General features: G+C 43.9%; 1 protein-coding gene across 4 annotated transcripts in view; it reads right to left on the reverse strand.

The window, feature by feature from the left end:
- The window catches only part of ZFP14 (ZFP14 zinc finger protein), a 45436-nt gene extending 25376 nt beyond the window's left edge, over window positions 1-20060 (reverse strand). Inside the window, exons 1-4 of one of the 4 annotated variants that reach the window (XM_004060599.5) lie at window positions 20009-20060; window positions 8701-8788; window positions 2936-3062; window positions 1259-1357 (exon numbers count right to left, since the gene is read on the reverse strand). In XM_004060599.5, coding sequence (XP_004060647.1) covers window positions 1259-1357; window positions 2936-3062; window positions 8701-8709 — 235 coding nt within the window. In that variant the 5' untranslated portion in view covers window positions 8710-8788; window positions 20009-20060. Of the gene's footprint in view, window positions 1-1216; window positions 1361-2935; window positions 3063-8700; window positions 8789-20008 lie in introns of those variants that run through there. The other 3 variants (XM_019014338.4, XM_063701279.1, XM_055369115.2) reach the window with 3 other exon arrangements.
- Window positions 20061-23664: the final 3604 nt, after the last annotated feature.

Below are 23664 nucleotides of genomic sequence, written 5' to 3' on the forward strand. Positions count from 1 at the left end.
TCATACGGTCTTTCATTTTTTCTGTTAATATGGTGAATTAACAGGTAGAAAGAAATCCTACTTAACCATCATTTTTGTATATCATTATATTTGATTTGTTAATATTTTATTAAAATTTTTGTATCTATGTATGGAAAAGATGGGTTTATGCTTTTTTTTGTAATGTCTTTCTTGGGTTATGGTATGAGTTATGTTGGCCTCATAAAATGCATTCCTTTTCTGAAGGAGTTTGTATAATACTGCTGCTATTTCTTCCTTAGATATTTAATAGAATTCACCAGTGAAACCATCTGGGGCTGGCATTTTCTTTGTGGAAGATTTCTGATAATGAATTCAATTACTTTAATAGCATAAGGGTATTCAATTTCTTTTTTATCTTGTGTCAGTTCCGGTAAGTTGCACTTTTCCAGAAATTTTAAAATTTCATTTAAGTTATCAAATTTACTGGCATAAAGTAATTCATGGCATTCTCTTATTATTCTTCTTTTTTGGAGTCGGGGTAGAGTCTCACTCTGTCACTCAGGCTGGAGTGCAGTGGCGCGATCTTGGCTCACTGCAACCTCCGCCTTCCGGGTTCAAGCGACTCTTGTGTCTCAGCCTCCTGAGTAGCTGGGACTACAGGTGCCCGCCACTATGCCCAGCTAATTTTCGTATTTTTAGTAGAGACAGTGTTTTGCTGCGTTGGCCAGACTGGTTTGGAACCCCTGACCTCAAGTGACCAGCCTGCCTCGGCCTCCCAAAACGCTGGGATGACCGGAGTGAGCCACCGCGCCCAGCCTCTTATTATTCTTTTAATGGCTATAGGATCTAAAGTGAAAATCCCTCTTTCATTCCTGATGTTAGTAATTTATGTTCTTTAAAAAGAGAGAATGTAAATTACTAGGTGTTTACCATCTTTGCTGATCTTTTCAAGAAATCAATTTTTGGCTTTATTAATTTTCTTTATTTCTTTTCTATTTTGCCGATTTCTGCTCTTATATTTATTTATTTTTTCTTCTACCAGGAATAGTTCTTCTCTTTAAAGTAGGATAGTAATATGAAAGATGAGAAACAGTGTTGCATTCAAGATCAACAGAAAGTTCCTTTGCTAGTCCAGGCTTAAAAGATCTTAATTTGCTTCAAGTCCCAAGCCCTGCCTCCATAGGCCAGGGGCTTTTTGAAGAGAGACCCCAACATCTCAAGGGTGTGCCTCCACCCTAATCAGTTTAGCTATTACCTGCTGTAGTGATTTCTCAATGCCTGTTCAGCCCTCACTCACCAGGGCAGTATCTTCTTGTCCCTTCCCTCACAACCATCCCAGGTTCCTTCCTTTCTTCATCCAATAAGGTAATCACATCTGGTTTAGAAATGGAAGGTCCTGCTTAAAAGAAAAATGTGACGTGGAATTATACACCAGAAAATCTTTAGATTTAGATTTGGTTAAATTTATAATTAACTACAGATCAATATGGCACTTTATAAAGCCTAGGAGCGAAGAATTGCAAGGGAGTTGAAGAATGCTCATATTAAGGTAACTTGAGGGTAACAAGGAATAGCCTGTATGAGGTTAAATTAAGTATACTAAGGCCATTATATTAACCATCTGGTCAAGAACAGGCCTTAATATAATTTAACCTCACACAAGCTCTGTTGAAAGGCAGTATTGTGTAGAGGGAAGAACACAGACTGGATCCAGACTGCCTGGCTTCACATCCTGCCTTTGTTTCTGTGTTACCTAGCAAATTATTAACCTTTTGTGTCTACGTTTTCTCAAATAAAATGAAGATAATAATATCTTCTCATAGCGTTGTTGTGAGGGTTAATTAATAATGAACAATGCTTAGAATAATGTTTAAGCCCAAATATATGGTGATGTTTATTAACATATACACATAATATATGTATTAGCTATTAGCTATTTACTGTTATCATTTTGATGAGTGCATACTAAAAGGTTTTTTGAGACATTCTCAGATCTTTTCTAGGATATTCATTCAATGTTAAATGCCAGGCTTTTAGATTTTAATTTTCAATTACAAAGTAGGTAGAACTGCATATGTCTGTTATAGGAAACAGAATGTGTTTCAGGGTTTTTTCTGTTTGAGATAGAGTCTCACTCTGTCACCCAGGCTGGAGTGCAATGGCACGATCTCAACTCACTGCAACCTCAGTCTCCCAGCTTCCAGGAATTCTCCTGCCTCAGCCTCCCAAGTAGCTGGGATTATAGGCATGCACCACCATGCCTGGCTAATTTTTGTATTTTTAGTAGAGATGGGGTTTCACCATGATGGCCAGGCTGGTCTGGAGCTCCTGACCTCAAGTGATCCACCCGACTCGGCCTCCTAAAGTGCTAGGATTACAGGCATGAGCCACCATGCCTGGCCTTGAGGTTTTTTTGAGATGGAGTCTCACTCTGTCGCCCAGGCTGGAATGCAGTGGCGTGATCTCAGCTCACTGCAACCTCCGCCTCCTGGGTTTAAGTGATTCTCCTGCCTCAGTCTCCCGAGTAGCTGGGATTACAGGCACGCGCCACCATGCCCGGCTATGAGTTTTAAATAACCTTTCTGGATCCATCTCACACTGTGTTCTACAGATTCCTTTGATTTTTAGAGAAACTCAGAACCCCTATGTCTAGGTATTCTACTTGGAGATGGTGTGAAGCATTTATGTCAATTCTGAGCTCCAATATAAGGTGAAGTCTGGTTTCTTGAACAATGCTTTTGCCATATTCAAATCCATCCCCTTGGATACTAAGGAAATCAGGAATTACAGAGTCTGAAGGAAGTCTGAAGGGCATAGCAGACTGGACATGATGAAATGGAGAGGCCTAGTTCCAACCTGACAAAGCTTAAATCATTCCTTTGAGAACAGAAAGTAGTTTTAGAGAGTTTTTCTAAATATAGTCCTGAAATTGACAGCAGAGAAAGCTAATATCATTTAGGATAAATAACCTTACCTAGTGAAATGAAGTTGCTGTAGTTCTCCCACATTACATCCCTATATAAGTCCCTCTGAGCAGGATCCAGGAATTCCCATTCTTCCTGTGAGAAGTCTATGGCCACATCCCTGAATGTCACTAAACCCTGAAAAAACAAACTCAGGTATTACTTGTGAAAATAAATTAAATACTTTTAAAATGGAAAGAGGGGAGATTGAGGATTGCATTGCAGAGAGGGGTCAGATAGCATGCAAACAGCACTGGGCTGAAAACTTGTGACATGAGTAGGGGCCAGTAAGAAAATTAGTATTTCTCAAGCATTGAGCCTACATGTTCTTGAATAGTCCTGTGGCTATAGATATGATTACATTTTCATCCAAACATATCTAGAAATGAGTACATAACCCAAAAAAATCCTAATTAAATGAAATAGTGCATGCAAGCCTTTTGAATACTATGTGCCTCCACCATAAATTCTTTAAAAATATGAGGTCTTGAGGCCAGGTGCAGTGGCTCATGGCTATAATCCCAGCACTTTGGGAGGCCCAGATGAGAGGATCATTTGAGCCCGTAAGTTCAAGACCAGCTTGATCAACATTAGCAAGACCCTGTCTCTACAAAAAAAGAAATATAAAAATTTAAAAATTTTTAAAAAAAGAAATATGAGGTCTTGGGCTCTCTTTTCCCTTTAATGATCATTTAAAAACATTGATAAAAATTTATCCCACATGTGCTACAAAATCCAAGAAGACAGATTCAAATTCATCACAAACTCGGGTTTTATTATAAACACTTTCCCTTTTATAACCAATTCTTTAGTAAACTTTCAAAAATTCGTTCGATGGCAGTCTACATTTTTAATATATTAGATTCTTTTTTCTTTAGATATTTGAATTCAATAAAATCTCGAAAGTCTTCCCCAATTCTCAACGTCTACAATATCTAATCTTTATGGATGTGAATAATCTTCTTGCTTGTCACCATCTATCATCTCTTGAACATTGTTTTTTTGTTCCTGAGTTACAGGACACTGAATCATGAAGATATCATAAAGATATCACCTGGACACCAGTATCAATCATATTCTTTTCTTTTCTTTTTTTTTTGAGACGGAATCTCGCTCTGTCGCCCAGGCTGGAGTGCAGTGGCGTGATCTCGGCTCATTGCAAGCTCCGCCTCCCGGGTTCACGCCATTCTCCTGCCTCAGCCTCCCAAGTAGCTGGGACTACACGCATCTGCCACCACGCCCGGCTAATTTTTTTTGTATTTTTAGTAGAGACGGGGTTTCTCCGTGTTAATCAGGATGGTCTCGATTTCCTGACCTCGTGATCCGCCCGCCTCGGCTTCCCAAAGTGCTGGGATTACAGGCGTGAGCCACCGTGCCCGGCCCCCTGTATCAATCATTTTCAATGAGGAGTCATTTTGCTCCCCAAAAGACACCCGGCCATATCTGGAGACAATTTTGGTTGTCACAATCGGAGGAAAGGGTGTGAGTGTTACAGGCATCTAATGGGTAGAGGCCAGGGACACTGTTAGACATCCTACAATGCACGGGATGGCCCCCTACAATAAAAGACTCTCCATCAAAATGTCAATAGTTCAGGCCAGGTGCAGTGGCTCAAGCCTGTAATCCCAGCACTTTGGGAGGCCAAGGCAGGCAGATCACTTGAGGTCAGGAGTTTGAGACCAACCTTGTCAACATGGTGAAACCCTGTCTCTACTAAAAACGCAAAAATCAGCTGGGTGTGGTGGTGGGAGCCTGTAATCTCAGCTACTCAGGAGGCTGACGCAGTAGAATCATTTGAACCCAGGAGACGGAGGTTGCAGTAAGCTGAGATCACACTACTGCACTCCAGCCTAGGCGACAGAGTAAGACTCGGTCTCAAAAAAAAAAAAAAGTCAATAGTTCCAAGGTTGAGAAATCCTGCTCTAGACCAGCACATCCTGTAAAAATACACAATGGACCTCGTTCCTGGCATTCTTCTCCGCAGGAGGAAATCTCCATTGATTGAGGTATCTATTTGCAGTCCTATTCTGATCACATCCTATTCACCCTGTTGGTGAAGGAGGGATCCCTGCCCTAAAAAGTACAAGACAATCAAATAGCCCACACCGGACAGATGAGATTGACAGCAATTTGTTCGATGCATATATTCAGAGCCTGAGAGAGGACATCATACATCACGCAGGGGCACAAGGGGATTGCATTCAAGAACAGCATGAACAAGCAGGGGTGTGGGAGGCAGGCTTTACAGTAATAACAAGGTGAGGTGTTCCCTGGTTCCTGTAGTGGTATGTGATTGGCTTGTTTGAATAATTCCATAGGCTAACAGGGAGGTGAAACCCATTAGGTTGAGGACCACGAGGGGTGTAACTGGTCTAGCTCATAGGAGAACTAGCTGGGTAGGAAGCCTTTCCCGCTGGGTGTGGGCATATCGGGTAAGAGCAGGGGAACTCATGGTTAGGCCTTTAGGGTCTTGACAAAGGTGTCAAGGCACACATGAAAGTTTAGGCCTTATCTTATAAGGCCCAATTACATCCCTACCCAATCCACCTAAAAGCCTTACATAGTATAGGGTCTCAACATACATAAAAACTAAGGTCAGTCAACACTAAATCCTATCCTATATACTTGAAAAACTCAGATCTGTGGAGAAGTTTAGAGTTTTCCCTATAAGCAGTCAGATAAGACCAAATTCTCTCTTTCATCAAATCACAGATCTTAAGGAAAGCTCAAAATAGGGACCTCCCACTTAACGTCAGTAATCCATTCCTGAAAATCAGACATTCTAACGATTAACCAGGTACCTATTTTCCCATCATTTTATTTTCTATTTACTTTCTTTCCTTCCTTCCGTCCTCTTTCTTCTTTCTTTGCTTTCTTTCCTTTTTCTTTTTCTTTTTTTTTTTTTTTTTTTTGACAGGGTCTCACTCTGTTGCCCAGGCTGTTGCCTAGGCTGGAGTGCAGTGATGTGATCACAGCTCACTGCAACACTGAATTCCTGGCCTCAAGCAATGGCCTCCCAAAGGAGGGATTACAGGCGTGAGCCACTACACACGGCCTCCCATTATGTGAAATCAGAGCATTATAATGAGTTATATGTCAATTCCATCCCTCCAACTAGCTTCGCACATTTTCCTCCAATATAGAACTATGGGACACAGTGGGTCAGTACACACACAACATCTTTGCTTTTAGTATTTTAATCATCTCTTTTACTAAATTCATTTTTCTCATTTGCTTTGTTTCTTTCTCCACAATTTTCTTCAATACTTTTCCAATCTTTTAGGAACTCATTTTACACTAGACAAAAATGAGGGCTACATGTGAAGCACAGTATGGAAAAGTGTTTCCAACAAGAACGTGATAGCAGGAACGGCTGACACTCAGGATGGTGCTCTGTTACCTCAGTCACTAGCAGCACCAGGTACACACATGCCCTTGAATGATAGTTATACACATTTCAAAACATCTGCAGATGGTTCCATTGGTCTAACAACTGTATTTGGGATATAACAAGATTCTTCCTGGATGTTATTTTTGTTTTTAAAAAAAAGCATTGTATTGGATCAGGTGCGGTGGATCACACCTATAATGCCAATACTTTGGGAGGCTAAAGTGGGAGAATCACTTGGGCCCAGGAGTTCGAGTTCAGCTTAGGCAACATAGTGGGACCCCATCTCTACAAAAAATTTTAAACATTAGCCAAGAGTGGTGGCACGTGCCTGTAGTCCCCAGTACTCAGGAGGCTGAGGTGGGAGGATCACCTGAGCCTGGGAGGTCAGGGCTGCAGTTAGTTGGGATCATACCACCGCATTCCGGCCTGGGTGACTGAGTGAGACCCTGTGTCAAGAAAAAAAAAAGGCTGGGTGTCATGGTGGATGGTGGCTCATGCCTGTAATCCCAGCACTTTGGGAGGTCGAGGCAGGTGGATCACTTGAGGTCAGGAGTTTGAGACCAGCCTGGCCAACATGGTGAAACCCCCTCTCTACAAAAAAAAACCACAAAAATTAGCTGGGAGTGGTGATGGGCACCTGTAACTCCAGGTACTCAGAAGGCTGAGGCAGGAGAATCGCTTGAACCCAGAAAGCGGAGGTTGCAGTGAGCCGAGATCCTGCCACTGCACTCCAGCCTGGGCGACAGAGCGAGACTCTGTCTCAAAAAAAAAAAAAAAAATTGTATTGAACTATATGATTCCACTTGAACAAAGTTCTTGTTTTGTTTTGTCTTTTTGAGATAGGGTCTGGCTCTGTCATCCAGGCTGGAGTGCAATGGTGTGATCTCGGTTCACTGTAACCTCCACCTCCCGAGCTCTAGTCATTCGCCCACCTCAGCCTCCTGAGTAGCTGCGTCTATAGGTGTGCCACCATGCCCAGCTAGGTTTTGTATTTTTTGTAGAGACATGGTTTTGCCTTGTTGCCCGGGATGGTCTGGAACTCCTGAGCTTAAGCGATCTGCCCACTTCAGCCTCCCCAAGTACTGGGATTATAGGCATGAGCCACCACACCTGCCCCACTTGAACAAGGTTCCAAAAATAAGCAAAATTACATTATAGTGTTCGACATCAAGATAGTGGTTACCCTGGGCAGTAGGTGGGTGGGGAGTGACTGAAAGCATCTGAGGTGATTTCCTTTATTGACCTGATAGCATAGATGTACTCAATTTATGAAAATTCATCCAGCCATACACTTATGGTTTGTATATTTTTTTGTATATATGTCATTCCTCCACAAAAAATTTCAAAAACGTTTTAAAAATGTCATATTGTGGCCGGGTGCAGTGGCTCATACCTGTAATCTTAGCACTCTGGGAGGCCAAGCAGGCGGATCACCTGAGATGAGGAGTTCAAGACAATCCTGGCCAACATGGTGAAATCCCATCTCTACTAAAAATGCAAAAATTAGCCAGGCATGGTGGCGGGCACCTGTAATCCCAGCTACTTGGGAGGCTGAGGCAGGAGAATTGCTTGAACCCAGAAGGTGGAGGTTGCAGTGAGCCGAGATCATGCCACTGCACTCCAACCTGGGTGATAAGAGTGAAACTCTGTCTCAAAAAAAAAAAAAAAATGTCATATTATGTATTGGGGACACCTATTTTTTCTATGTAAAACTAAGACAAAAAGCACTGTACTGAGAAAAATATACTTTTTCTGGAGTTTAAGTTTTAAAATGAAAAGCGGTTCCACTGGAAGATGTTAACAGGAGGACATTCTGCAGAGAATGCCTTCAGTTTTCTGAAGGCATCTCATTTCCGCTTTCTCACAGCTATTGACAGAAGATTTTGTAGGTAGGAGATGCTCAACATTAGTGGGAGAAGAGATAGCCACATATGATACTGGGCTATCTGTCCCAATCCTCACAAGAGGGAAAAGAACTGGAGTAGGTTCTTTTTTTTTTTGAGACGGTGTCTTGCTCTGTTGCCCCAGCTGGAGTGCAGTAACGCAATCTCGGCTCACTGCAGCCTCTACCTCCCGGGTTCCAGCGATTCTCCTGCCTCAGCCTCCTGGGCGCCTGCCACCACACTGGCTAATTTTTGTATTTTTAGTAGAGACAGGGTTTCACCATGTTGGCCAGGCTGGTCTCGAACTCCTGACCTCAAGTGATCCGCCTGCCTCGGCCTCCCAAAGTGCTGGGATTACAGGCGTGAGCCATCGCGTCCAGCCATGGATTAGGTTCTTGGATGAAGATCTGGTAAGCAGGAAGTTTCAGAATAAAGAATGAATCTATACACATGATACAGAAATTGACACTATTTCGAAAAGGACAGAGAAACATTAACTTACATGGGCCATGGTTTTAGAACTGCAAAAACTGGTCAGTCCTTTTCAAGATTTCTCTGTTGGAGAACTACGGAGTCCTGATAAGCCAGAGCTGAAAGAAGAAAAAGAAACCATGAAATAAGCTGCGCCACAGAGCTCTCAAAATGATGTACATCATAAATATGAAAACTTTTTTCTCTTCCATTCCTTCTCCCAAACTACTTCCATTGGCTTTTCCAAACTACCACCCACCACTATGCCCATCCCTATCCTATACCCACATATAACTGGGGAAAAGTATAGGGAGTCTAAAGAGAAACAAGCTCTGGCCGGGCACGGTGGCTCTCGCCTGTAATCTCAGCACTTTGGGAGGCCAAGGCAGTTGGAGCACCTGAGGTCGGGAGTTAGAGACCAGCCTGACCAACATGGAGAAACCCTGCCTCTACTAAAAATACAAAATTAGCTGGCCGTGGTGGCACATGCTTGTAATCCCAGCTACTCGGGAGGCTGAGGCAGGAGAATCACTTGAACCCAGGAGGCGGAGGTTGCGGTGAGCTGAGATCGCGCCATTACACTCCAGCCTGGGCAACAAGAGCAAAAAAAAAAAAGAAAGAAAGAAAGAAATACAAGCTCTGAAGAAATAGGTGACAAATGATGAACTTGATGTAGAAGCCTAGCTACTTCTGCAAGAGGATTTCTGACCAGGTCGCCCTCTGGCAATGTAGATCTGGTCCAGACACTGGATCACTCAGATTTGTTCTGAGCAGCTCCTCCTCACTCTAGGACAACTTTTCAGGACTGAGAAGGGCCGTGAATCCTGCCCCTAGAATCCTGCCTGAACTGCCTAAACACAGCAACTAAAAGACCACACAGATTGAACCTGGCAGCTTCTGCCAATGTGAGGCTACCCTTGCCTTCCCCAGCCAGGAAAGCTCGCCACTCCAGTTTTCCAATCAGGGCCTCCCACACCATGACATCCTTCACCACTCCTTCTCTTTTATTGATTAATTTTTTTTTAGACGGAATTTCACTCTGTCACCCAGGCTGGAGTGCAATGGCACGATCTCAGCTCACTGCAACCTCCATCTCCCGGGTTCAAGCGATTATCCTGCCTCAGCCTCCTGAGTAGCTGGGATTACAGGTACATGCCACCACGCCCAGCTAATTTTTATATTTTTAGTAGAGACGGGGTTTTGCCATGTTGACCAGGCTTGTTTTGAACTCCTGACCTCAGGTGATCCACCCGCCTCGGCCTCCCAAAGGGCTGGGATTACAGGCGTGAGCCACCGTGCCCGGCCCCACTTTCCTTTTAGTATCCAAGCTGGGGACAGAAGGGATTCATTATTCCTGCAGTTGGTCAACAACATTCATTGAGAACCTCTATGTGTTGGGTACTTCATACACATTGTCAGTTGTCCTCGGTACTGTTCTGCAATGTAGTGCTCTCCTTTTAATAGCTCAGGAAACTAATGCCCAGGGGTCAAATCAGTTAAGTTGCCGACATTTGTTTTGAATCTACATTTCTCTAACTAAAAAGCCAGTTTCTTTTTTTCTTTTTTTGGTTTTGTTTTTTTTGTTTGTTTGTTTTTGCAGACAGAGCCTTGTTCTGTCACCCAGGCCGAACTGCAGTGGCATGACCATGGCTCACTGTAACCTCTGCCTCCAGGGTTCAAGCGTTTCTCCTGCCTCAGTCTTCCAAGTAGCTGGGATTACAGGCGCCTGCCACTATACCCGGCTAATTTTTATATTTATAGTAGAGACAGGGTTTCACCATGTTGCCCAGGCTGGTCTTGAACTCCTGACCTCAACTGATCCACCCGCCTCAGCCTCCTAAAATGTTGGGATTACAGGCGTGAGCCACCACACCCAGCCTAAAAGCCAGTTTCTCTTTCAACTCAGGTATTTGTCTCCGAAGCAAGGATTTCTACTTCACCAGGAGAAATCTGATCATCAGCAATTCACTAAAAAAAAAGGAATAACTAACAGTAGGTTTTGTTTTGTTTTGTTTTTTCAAAAACACGGTCTCACTCTGTTACCCAGGCTGGACTACAGTGGCATGATCTTGGCTCACAGCAGCCTCGACCTCCCAGGCTCAAGCAATCCTCCCACCTCAGATTCCCAAGCAGTTGGGACTATAGGTGGGCACCACCATGCCCAGCTAATAATCTTTCAAAAAATGCTAAATCTCAGAAGATAGCAAAATAGTTCTTTCCATCTATGGTCCACCTGCAGAAACATCAGTTTGAGCAATTATCCATCAACAAAAATGCCTTCACAATAGCTAAGGCAACCAGGTGAGAGATCACAGTACTGGGTTGTAGCACAATAATAAGAAAAGAACCATTGAAGAGTGCAGGAAGGACAGCTCGACATTACCCATGTCACCCCTCCCCAGCTCAAGGCAGCACAGTGTAGACAGAGGTATTGCCCACTTGGGGAAAAGTCAGGGAAGGGAGCACAGAACTTTGCCTGTTCCCTAACACCAGGCCCGCCATAGTAAAACCCAGCAACAGGGAGACTCCCAACCCCAGACTCCAGGCCAGTAGCCACAGACTGACCCTCTAGACCTGCTCTGGCATCAGGAAAGATCATGCAGCCCAGGCTTCAGGCTTGCATGATGAACTCCATCTCCAGGCTGCCACCACCATCAGGCTGACATCAGAGGCCCTAGGCTCCAACAGCCCTTAGCAACAGGCAGGCCTCAGTGGCCTCTGCAATCAGGCACATAACAGTATGGCACCAGTCACAGTGGTCTCAGGCTTTGAGCATGCCCCAGCACTGCACCAGCCAGAGTGGCCCTGGGATTGGGGCATGCTATGTGCAACACCAGAGAATGTGGTTCCAGCCTTTTGGAGCATCCCAGCACTATACCCACCGTAGCAGCCCCAGCCTTAAGGACCAAACCAGACAGGCTGCCCAGAATCACTGGATGGGCTATTGATGGGCTTTCCCAGATGAACCTCATTCTGCAAAGACTGGAATAAATACACAGTCCTTTCAAGTGTGCAGACATCAGTGCACGGTCACAAGGATCAACAACAATCAGGGAAACAGGACATCGTCAATAGGACAACATAAAGTGCCAGTGATTGACTCTAAAGAAATGGAGATGTCTGAACTGCCTGATAAAGAATTAAAACAGGCTGGGCGCAGTGGCTCACACTTGTAATCCCAGCACTTTGGGAGGCCGAGGCAGGTGGATCACGAGGTCAGGAGATCGAGTCCATCCTGGCTAACACGGTGAAACCCCGTCTCCACTAAAAAATACAAAAAAATTAGGCGGGCATGGTGGTGGGTGCCTGCAGTCCAGCTACTCGGGAGGCTGAGGCAAGAGAATGCCGTGAACCCAGGAGGCGGAGCTTGAAGTGAGTCGAGATCGCGCCACTGCACTCCAGCCTGGGCGACAGAACGAGACTGTGTCTCAAAAAAAAAAGAAAGAATTCAAATAACTGTTTTAAGGAAGTTCAGTGAACTTCAAGAAATACAGAGAACTTAAAAGAGTGAGAAAAACAATATGTGATCAGAATGAGAAATTAAATAGATTGAAATAATTTTTAAAATCAAACATAAATTCTGGAGCTGAAAAATACAATGAAGGAAATTTTGAAAATGCAAGACAGAACATCAACAGCAGAATTGACCAAGCAGAGGAATGAATCTGTAAACCTGAAGACAAGTTATCTAAAAATATACAGTTGGATGGAAAAAAGGATGAAAAGAAATGCAGAAAGTTTATAGGATTCATGGGATAGCATCAAAATAGCAAATATTTGAGCAGTAGGAGTTAAAAAGGGAGAAGAGAAAGATAAACAAGTAGAAAGCTTATTTAAAGAAATAACAGCAGGCACAGAGGCTCATGCCTATAATCCCAGCACTTTGGGAGGCCAAGGTGGGATTATTTGAGTCCAGGAGTTTGAAACCAGCCTGGGCAACATAGCGAGACTCATCTCTACAAATAATTTTTAAAAAATAAGCCAGGTATTGTTGCATGTGCCTGTAGTTCCAGCTACATGGGCGGCTGAAGCAGAAGGATCACTTGGACCCAGAAGTTCAAGGCTGCAGTGAGCTATGATCATGCCACTACACTCCAGCCTGAGCAACAGAGTGAGATGAAAGGAAAGGAAGGGAGATAAGAAGGAAGGAGGGATGGAGGGAGGGAGGGAGGGAAGGAGGGAAGGAAGGAAGGAAGGAGAAAGAAAGAAAAAAGAAAGGAAAGAGAAAGAAAAAGAGGAAGAAAGGAAGGGAGGGAGGTAGGGAGGAAAGGAGGAAGGAAGGAAGGAAGAAAGGAAGGAAGGAAAAAAGAAAGAGGAAAGAGAAAAAAAGAGTAGCAAAAAACTTTCCAAACCTGGGGAAAGGTAAGTATCCAGGTATGGCCCAAAGTTAGAAGAAAGAAAATAGTAAAGATTAGGACAGAAATAAATGACACAGACCAGAAAGCCAATAGAAGGAATCAATAAAATTAAGAGTTTTTTTTGAAAAAAGAAAAAACCCACAAAATTGACAAACCTAACTAAGCTATACTAACCAAGAGAAAACAGAAAATATTGAAAATATTCAAATAAAACTAGAAATGAAAAAGGAGACATTACAACTGATACAACAGAAATACAAGAGACTATTATGAACAAACATACACCAGAAAATTGGATAACCTAAAATAAATGATTAATTCCCTGACACATACAACCTACCAAGATTGAATTATGAAGAAATAAAAAATCTGAACAGGCTGGGCATGGTGGCTCATGCCTGTAACCCCAACATTTTGGGAAGCCAGTCATTACGACCAACAGTATGGAGAGGGCTCAAAAAACTAAAAATAGAACTACCATATGATCTAGCAATCACACTACTGTATATATCCAAAGGAAATGAAATCAGAATGTCAAAGAGATCTCTGCACTCTCATGTTTATTATAGCATTATTCACGATGGCCAACACATGGTGTCCATCAATGGATGAATGGACAAAGAAAATCTGCTATGTAAATAAAATGTAATACCATTCAGCTATGATAAAGAAACAAAACCTGTCATTTGTGACAACACGGATGAACCTGGAAGGACGTTATGTTAAGTGAAATAAGCCAGAAACAGAAAGATAAACACCACGTGATCTCATTCATAAGTGGAATCTTAAAAAGTTGATCTTGACCAGGCGTGGTGGCTCACGCCTGTAATCCCAGCACTTTGGGAGGCCGAGGCGGGAGGATCACCTGAGGTTGGGAGTTCAAGACCAGCCTTACCAACACGGAGAAACCCTGTCTCTACTAAAAATACAAAATTAGCCGGGCATGGTAGCACATGCCTGTAATCCCAGTTACTCAGGAGGCTGAGGCAAGATAATCACTTGAACCCGGGAGGCGGAGGTTGTGGTGAGCCAAGATCGCGTCATTGCACTCCAGCCTGGGCAACAAGAGCAAAACTCCGTCTCAAAAAAAAAAAAAAAAAACAACAACAACCAACCAACCAAACAAAAAAAACAACAACTTAATCTCATAGAAGTAGAGAGTAGAATGGTAGTTACCAGAATCTGGGGTAGTTGGGGGTGGGGGGAAATGGCAAGGTTGAGGAGATGTTGGTCAAACGATACAAAATTTCAGTTACATAGGAGGAATAAGTTCAAGAGATCTATTGTACAACATGGTGATATAGTTAACAATATATTGTATTACTGAAAAAAGCTAAGACCTGTAAAGTGTTCTCACCACAAAAATGGTAACTATGTAAAAGGTAACTCATATGTTAATTAGCTAGATTTAGACATTCCACAATGTATATATACTTTAAAACACCATGATGTACATGATAAATACATGTAATTTTATCTGTCAAAAAAATAATTTTAATACTAAAGCTTGGTATTAAGAAAATGACCAGCCTGGGCAACATAGCGAGACCTTGTCTCTACAAAAAAATTTTAAAAATTAGCCGGGCATGGTAGCATGCACCTGTAGTCTCAGCTACCAGGAGGTTGAAGCAGGAGGATGGCTTGAGCCTGGGAAGCAGAGGTTGCAGTGAGCTGAGATGATGCCACTGCACTCAAGCCTGGGCAACAGAGTAAGACCCCGTCTCAAAAAAAAAAAAATGAAAGAAAAAAGAAAACAAAAAAATGAAAGAAAAAAGAAAAGAAAAAAATGAAAGTTAAAGCAAACAAAATGTACATTTTTACAATGACTGCATTGCAAGACCTAAAAGACTGATGATGCCCTATAGTAGCAAGATCGTGGGGACACCGACACTAGGTCGGTCCACATTTAGAGCTACGTGAAGCAGCATTTCAATCCTGTAAACTCTGAATCAGAAGCTCCACTTCTGACACTAAAGGGACTGTTTGTATCTGTACATAAAGATTATGCAGAGCTATGGCCGGGGCAGTGGCTCACGCCTGTAATCCCAGCACTTTGGGAGGCCAAGACGGGCGGATCACCTGAGGTCAGGAGTTCAAGACCAGCCTGGCCAACATGGTGAAACCCTGTCTCTACAAAAATACAAAAATTAGCCGGGCATGATGGCAGGTGCCTGTAATCCCAGCTACTCGGGAGGCTGGGGCAGAAGAATCGCTTGAACCCAGGAGACGGAGGTTGCAATAAGCTGATGTCGTGCCGTTGCACTCCAGCCTGGGTGACAGAGGGAGACTCTGTCTCAAAAAAAAAAAAAGAAAAAAGATTATGCAGAGCTATGCTGACAGCATGGTTTATAATGAATTAATGGATTAAAGTTGAAAAGAACCTAATTTCGGAATGATTCAATAACCTGTTGTTTATCCATACCATTGAAAATGATGCAACCATTAAAAATGATGTTGCCTTAATTTTGAATGGGTGAAGCCAGTGTGTTAAAAAAAGAAAATACCAGCATGTGTAGTGTGAAACTATTTTGACAGAAAAAAAAATCATGTGTCCCTAGCAGGACCAGTTAAAATGTTTACAGTCACAGCCAGCAACACGCACCACCACATTAAACAGGGTGTGAGCCTGAAATACCCAAATACTTCAAATAAGACTTTCCCGGCTCAAGTTTTTCTTTCAGTCTTCCCTTTAACTGAGAAAAAAAGCTAAGGATACTGTAAAAACAGATGCTGTTTTTTCTGAGCGGCTTTTTTTTTACTTCGGCTTCTCATTCATGAACCAACTCTATGATTTAATTTGCCCATGTGTGTTGGAGTATGGCCTAGAAAAGAATGGCAAAAAGTCCCTGACTGATGTCTTCTAAGCACTGAAGGCAGCCCCATGCTGCTTCCTTTCACATCTTCCTGATAAACAGGTTTATTTTGCTTCTGAACCAGTCCTTTTGGCTAAGATGCCTATGAAGCCCTCCAGCAGATGTTGGGTCTCCTTGACCAACTGGTCTCACTTTGCATATAACATCATTAAAATAAAAACTGTAAGGCATACATCTGTATGAAACCCAGTTACCTCCATAAAGACCCTGTAGCTTCAGTATAATCTGGACAAAACTTGACAGTGTGTGCCATCATGAGATTGATATCTCTTCCCTTCATCATGAGATTGCTGAATAAAGCAGGAAGGAATTTTTTTTTTTTTTTTTTTTTTTTTTTGAGACAAGGTCTTGCTTTGCCACCCAGGCTGGAGTGCAGTAGCACGATCTCGGCTCACCACAACTTCTACCTCCTGGGTTCAGGCGATTCTCCTGCCTCAGCCTCCCGAGTAGCTGGGATTACAGGCGCATGCCACCACACCCAGCTAATTTTTGTATTTTCTTTTTTTTTTTTTTTCTGAGACGGAGTCGCCCCCAGGCTGGAGTGAAGTGGTGCGATCTCGGCTCACTGCAAGCTCCGCCTCCCGGGTTCACGCCATTCTCCTGCCTCAGCCTCCCGAGTAGCTGGGACTACAGGTACCCACCACCATGCCCGGCTAATTTTTTGTATTTTTAGTAGAGACGGGGTTTCACCGTGTTAGCCAGGATGGTCTCGATCTCCTGACTCGTGATCTGCCCACCTCGGCCTCCCAAAGTGCTGGGATTACAGGCGTGAGCCACCGCGCCCCGCCTAATTTTTGTATTTTCAGTAGAGATGGGGTTTCGCCATTTTGGCCAGGTTGGTCTTAAACTCCTGACCTCGGGTAATGCACCTGCCTTGGCCTCCCAAAGTGCTGAGATTACAGACATGAGCCACCGCGCCTGGCCAGATTTTTTTTTTTAAGTATGCATAATGATGATATTTGGTATACTGTTGTAATTACCAATATATGCTTTTATTTTTCTGCATGATATTAGACAGGTTACTTTCCAGTTCCCCATATGAAATGGTGAGAACTACAGTTTCTACCTGAAAGGACTGCTATGAGAAATAAATAAGATACTACATATAAGGCACTTAGAGTAGTAAATAAGCATTTCATAAAAGTCAGCTATATTAATAAAGATGAAGAATACTACATATGCTTCTTCCCACAATTATTTTTAAAATTCTACTCAGGCCTGTAATCCCAGCACTTTGAGAGGCCAACACAGGCGGATCACTTAGGTCAGGAGTTCAAGACCAGCCTGGCCAACATAGTGAAACCCCATCTCTACTAAAAATATAAAAATTAGCCAGGCATGGTGATGCATGCCTGTAACCCCAGCTACTTGGGAGGCTGAGGCAGGAGAATGGTTTGAACCTGGGGCAGGTGGCTGCAGTGAGCCAAGATCGTGCCACCGCACTCCAGCCTGGGTGACAGAGCAAAACTCTGTCTCAAAAAAAAAAAAAAAAAATTATTCGCAGCCCTGCTCTTGATAGGCAATCCTTCTTGATTATCAACAATTTACAAAAGGAGGGTACAAAGATAAAACAAATGTGGTAGGATACTAATTTTTGGATCTGGGTGATGAGGAAAAATATTAAATTACAACCTAACAGTAACAAGTCTACTGAGCACTTATTATGTGCCAAGCATTAGCTAAGGGTTTTGCATATATTAATTCCTCTCCTCAGAGCCATCCTATATAGCGGGGTCTATCATTATCCTCATTTTGCAGATGATGAAACTGTGGCACAAAGAGATTAAATAAATTGCCCCAAGCTCAGGCAGCTTTAAGTGGCAGGTTGAGGACTAGAACCCCCCTACTTTAGCTCCATAACCCATACGACTGTCACTGTACTAAACTGCATCTCATGAGACCTGATAAATACGTGGCCTGAAACAAACTCATGCTGTCAAAAACTTCAAGCCACTTTCCAAATTTCTACTGTCTTCCCTTCCCTTCTAATAACCCCTTCCCTTGTTAACACAGACCTCTCCACTAAAAACCCCATCGTATTGTCACTCCTTAAAAGCCTCAAAAGCAGAAAAGATCCTGTCGCCAATCAAACCACCTCCTTTCCCTGCTTTTGAACTCAGGGCGGTGGGGATCAAAGAGACCTAGTGTGTAATTCCATCTAAACTGTAAACTCCTCAACTAATCACCATCGAATGAAAGTTCTACCCGGTGGCTCACGCCTGTAATCTCAATACTTTGGGAGGCTGAGGTGGAAGAATTCCTTGAGTCCAGGAGTTCAAGATCAGCCTGTGCAACATAAGGAGACCTCATTTCTACAAAAAAATTTAAAAATTGCGCGTGGGACCACGTGCCTGTGGTCTCAGCTACTCAGGAGGCTGAGGTGGAAGGATCGCTTGAGCCAGGGAGGTCCAGGCTGCAGGGAGCGAGATCACTTCACTGTACTCCAGCCTGAGGGACAGAGTGAGACCCTGTCTCTAAAAAAAAAACAAAAAACAAAAAACAAAAACTTAAGTAACAAAATAAAGCTCTGCTGTTAGCTTCTCTTCAGGAGGTTTACTTCCAGACCATCCAAATGATTAGAAAGAGGCAGCTCATAAGAGAAACTAAATTACTGCCAAATGCTCATGTCAATACCTACTGGAGGCCGGGTGCGGTGGCTCATCCCTGTAGTCCTAGCTACTTGGCAGGCTGAAGCAGGAGAATCCTGCTTGAACCCGGGAGGCGGAGGTTGCAGTGAGCCCATCGTGCCACTGCACTCCAGCCTGGGTAACAGACCCAGACTCCATCTCAAAAAAAAACAAAAAAAAAAAAACAAAAAAAAACCTACTGGAAAGGGGTAGGAATTGGAATCTACCCTCATCACCCCATCATTCACTGGGAAGGAAGGCCAAAGCACCAGGTCAGTGGACAGGACATTTCAGGGGTTAAAGTCTAACCAGCTGAAGATTAACTGGAACAAGCCCGCATAGTCTGACAAAATCATATCTATTGACTGGCAGAAAGGGAGAAAATTCCACAGGAAGGGTTGGAATAGAATGGACGAGAGAGAGGAGAAAAGCTCTTTCGTAAACGGTTGAGTTCCAGCTGAAAGATTCTAAGGAGGATCTAATGACAGCTGCGGTCTGGAATGGCTGCTGTTTCCAAGGTGAGATTAGGAGAGGCACGGATTAATGAGATATTGAATGCAATCATGAGTGTAATCAAGAGGGTATCCCCAGTAATAAAATGAAAACAGCAAAGCAAGTCTAGAACATCACTGGTAAGAAAACTGTAATCTCTCAAAGAGGGAGTCATTATGCCATTTTACAACTACTGCACCACCTGGGGAGAAATCATGTTTTCTATTAATTTTGCAACTGGCTTTATCTGTCTCTTCCTTCCTAGCCTGATTAATGACAGAGCTGCTTCATTGTTCAGTCCGAGCTGATTTTCATTCCACAGAAGGGGAAAGCAAATGCCCCCACGCCCAGAAAAAAATAAAAATTACACTTCATGGAACAAAACGGAAACACAAACTCATCTGGATGTTGACTTGTCTATATGCAACAGCAATCACTTCCTCCTCTCCCCGCTGCCTTCCTAAAGAACAGCAGGATTGGGAAAGGAGACGGGAATCTTGAGACCGCGGGCCTTTCCTGGAGCCGGCCTTGGCTGATCAGGACACACCCCCGCTAGCGCACTTGCTCCCTCCGTCTACTGCACGCAAAACCCGATGGAAATAACAGGGAGCCTGGAATAAAGCTGACCCTTTCCCGTATCAGAGAGAAAGGCCAGGTACACGAAGACGGGGCTGGGATCTGTCTCCGAGTTCCCCGCAGTTTCCATGGGAGGGAGCTCGGGTAAAGCTGTGCAATCTGCAGTTCTTCAGACTGCGTCTTTTTGTTTGGGGGCCTTCATTCACTCCGGGGTTCCTGCATCTAACTCGGAGCCATTCCGGGCCGCTGGACCTGGGCGGCTCTGAAGCGAGAAGGCAGAGGACGCAACAGGGCACCCGGCGCCCAGTCAGCGCCACAAACTCCACAGCTACTGCCTCCTGGCTCACACTGAGGTCTGCGCCGCCCCCGCGCCACCCCCGCGCCCATTGCCTCGGTGCAAGCGACCAACTCACCTCTCGGAGCCGACACCAGCAGGGAAGCCGGAAAGAACTGCGAGCGGAGGCCTGTGGGAAATGTAGTCCGCCGATGGGAGGGACTGGTTCCAGCCTCAACGGGCTGCGCAGAGTGCGCATGCGCGGGGGCCGGAGCTCCGGGCGCGCTCGGGGCGGGAGGGTCCTCCGCGCTGCGTGGATCTGAGGCGAGCTCGGGCTTGCGTTTGCTTTTGTCGCTGAGGAAGACTTTTATTTGTTTATTTTCTTGAGATAGGGTCTTACTCTGTCGCCCAGGCTGGAGTGCAGTGGCGTGATTAGTTAGAGCTCACTGCAGCCGCGACCTCCCGGGTTCAAGCGACGTTCCCACCCGAGCCTCCAGAGTAGCTGGGACTGCAGGCGCGCGCCACCACGCCCAACTAATTTTTTAAGTTTTTATAGAGACCAGATCTCTCTATGTTACCCAAGCCGGTGTCGAACTCCTGGGCTTAAAAGATCCTCCCGCCTGAGCCTCCCAAAGTGCTGGGACTACAGGCGTGAGCCACCAGGCTCAGCCGCGGAGGATTTAGAAAGAAGTTTTGGCACCAGCAGATGCCTAATATGTGTACTAAACACCTACCAGTTACTCACTGCATACACCCAAGCAAGGTGTGGGCACACATCAGGCATGCAATGAAAATACTCTCAAAGCCCACCAGAACCTGGAGCAGGACGTAAACCTAGAAAGGTCGCTCGTGCTCACTGCCCTCTCCCTTTCTCCCACTCTGTCTGTCTCTGTCTCTGTCTCTGCGTGTGTGTGTGTGTGTGTGTGTGCGTCATATCTCCTGCAGTTGTGAATGTATTGTTCTACTGAAAATACAAAAAATTAGCCGGGCGTGGTCGCCTGCGCCTGTAATCCCAGCTACTCAGGAGGCTGAGGCAGGAAAATCGCTTGAACCCGGGAAGCGGAGGTTGCATTGAGCTGAGATCCGCCATTGCACCCCAGCTTGGGCAACAAGAGCGAAACTCCGTTTCAAAAGAAAAAGACTAACTGGAGAGGTCTGTCTCAGATGAGACTGAATTTGTCCTGTCCTGCGTTCCTTCAGGAAAGAAATGGGATAAGCCCACCAGGGACCACCCTGAGGCATCTTCTGTATCCCAAATTCTTTGATATATTAGTTAATACGTGAAAGAATTTGTTCTTTCCTTAAGAATATAAAACTTTAGAAGATATTTGAAAATGCCTCGGCAATCTTGTTTCATTTTGCAAAGAATAGGATATGCATGAAACAGGAGATAAATGAAAAATCTGAGCTACTTTATAACTACTAAGAAGGTGGCCAGACGCGGTGGCTGACGCCTATAATCCCATCACTTTGGGGGGGCCGAGGCGGGTGGATCACCTGAGGTCAGGGGTTCGAGACCAGCCTGGCCAACATGGTGAAACCCCGTCTCTACTAAAAATACAAAAAAATTTAGCTGGGCATGGTGACGCACACTTGTAGTCCCAGCTACTCGGGAGGCTGAGGCAGGAGAATCGCTTGAACCAGGGAGACGGAGGTTGCAGTGAGCCAAGATCGTGCAGCTGCACTCCAGCCTGGGAGACAGAGCAAGACGCCGTATCAAAACAAAAACGAAAACAAAACAAAACAAAAAAAAACTACTAAGAAGGCCGAAGGCCCAAAGTATTTTTTTAATTCAAAATCACGGTCTTATGTACATGTTTACAATTAAATTTATGTAAGGTAATCAACACTCCATTAAAAAAACAATAAAAAGAATTATTAAAATAGCTCCTCCATATTCTCTGTTTTGACTAAGTTTTTTTTTTGAAACAAAGTCTTGTTCTGTCACCCTGCCTGGAGTGTGGTGGCACAATACTGTCTCACTGCAACCTCAGCCTCCCAGGTTCAAGGGATTCTCCTGCCTCAGCCTCCTGAGTAGCTGAAATGACAGGTGCCCGCCACCACGCCCGGCTAATTTTTTGTATTTTTAGTGGAGACGGGGTTTCACCACGTTGGCCAGGCTGGTCTCGAACTCCCGGCCTCAAGTGATCCGCCTGCCTCAGCCTCCCAAAGTGCTGGGATTACAGGCTTGAGCCACTACACCTGGCCTCGTTTTGACTAAGTTTTGAGGCCTTCTGACACTAGGGGCTAAATTCTTCACACCCTCTCTGGTGAGGAGACTGCTGGTGAAGATAACTAACTGTAGGTCATTTTCCTTGTCCAACAGCACCAGAGAATTAACGCCTGACTTCACTGAGGTACGATGGAGGGATTTTTGGAAAGGGCCCTGCTCTGCTCTGTGTCAAATGATGGGGCACTTGGTCCAATATCATGCTCACTGAAATTCTGAAATAGGATTTTCTTCAGATTGTTTATTTTCTTATGTCGTTCAGTTTGAAAAGAGCGATTTGGACCTTCAATTCATCATAATCATGCAGAATAAGAGCATTTCTTTCAGAGAGTTTCATTTCTTTTCTTAGTATCTAAATCTGTACTATTAATATTTTCAGTTGCCTCTCAGACATCCGCAGTTTCTCTTAGTAGGAAAAAAAAAAAAAAACCACGTGTCAAATGCTCCATCATTTGACACAGAGCAGTGTCCTTTGTAAAAAAAACCCTTCCATTGTACCTCTAAAACCTGTCATTCTAACCTCTTTGTTGTTCTTATTAACAATTCATGGACAGGCACGGTGGCTCAAGCCTGTAATCCTAGCACTGTAGGAGGCTGAGGCAGGCAAATGGCTTGAGCCCAGAAGTTTTAAGACCAGCCTGGGTAACATGGGGAAATCCCGACTCTACAAAAAAATACAAAAATTAGCCAGGCATGGTGATGCACATCTGTAATTCCAACTACTCGATTTTTTTCATACATATATATATATATATACACACACACACATATATCATATGTATATGATTTTAGTAACTTTGAAATCATAAAAACTAAAGATGCCTCAGCAGGAATTAAATCCATGTTATTTCTCAATATATTTCTGGAGCCTTCATTTATTCCAAAACTATATCTTGTGGATGTACTTCACATTAAGTTTGCAGATTGAGAAAGTGACCCAACATATACCAAACCTTGTGTTTTAATCATTTGTGGTAATATCGTATAATTTATGACCTCAACTTTTGTTAAATACCTTCATGGCAAAGGCACTATCAGAAGCTGCTGCAAAACCTCACGCCATCAGCACTGGTGAAGGAGAAAGCCGTTGCTTTCTGCTTTCTTCTGTCTTCCTAATCTTGCATGAGTTTATCTCACTGGAAGAACATAGATCACATCTGGAATTCTAGAGGCAAGAGGGTCTAAAAATTGTAGTGCTGAGGCTTCCAGCCTCTGTAGCACAAAAAAGAGCATGGGGCACAGAAGAATACTTATAACAAAACAACAACAACAAATGATATCCAGCACACTTGGTTTTTTAAACAATTTTTTATTTTTATTTTTTAGAGACGAAGTTTCATCTTGTCACCCAGGCTGGAGTGCAATGGTGCAATCTCAACTCACTGCAACCTCTGCCTCCCAGGTTCAAGCGATTCTCCTGCCTCAGCCTCCCAAGTAGCTGGGACTACAGGTGCGTGCCACCATGCCTGGCTAATTTTTTTTTTTTTGTATTTTTAGTAGAGACGGGGTTTCACTATGTTGGTCAGGCTGGTCTCAAACTCCTGACTTCAGGTGATCCACCCACG

The sequence above is a fragment of the Gorilla gorilla genome, chromosome 20 (assembly GCF_029281585.2).
Source record: "Gorilla gorilla gorilla isolate KB3781 chromosome 20, NHGRI_mGorGor1-v2.1_pri, whole genome shotgun sequence".
Classification (NCBI taxonomy): Eukaryota; Metazoa; Chordata; class Mammalia; order Primates; family Hominidae; genus Gorilla; species Gorilla gorilla.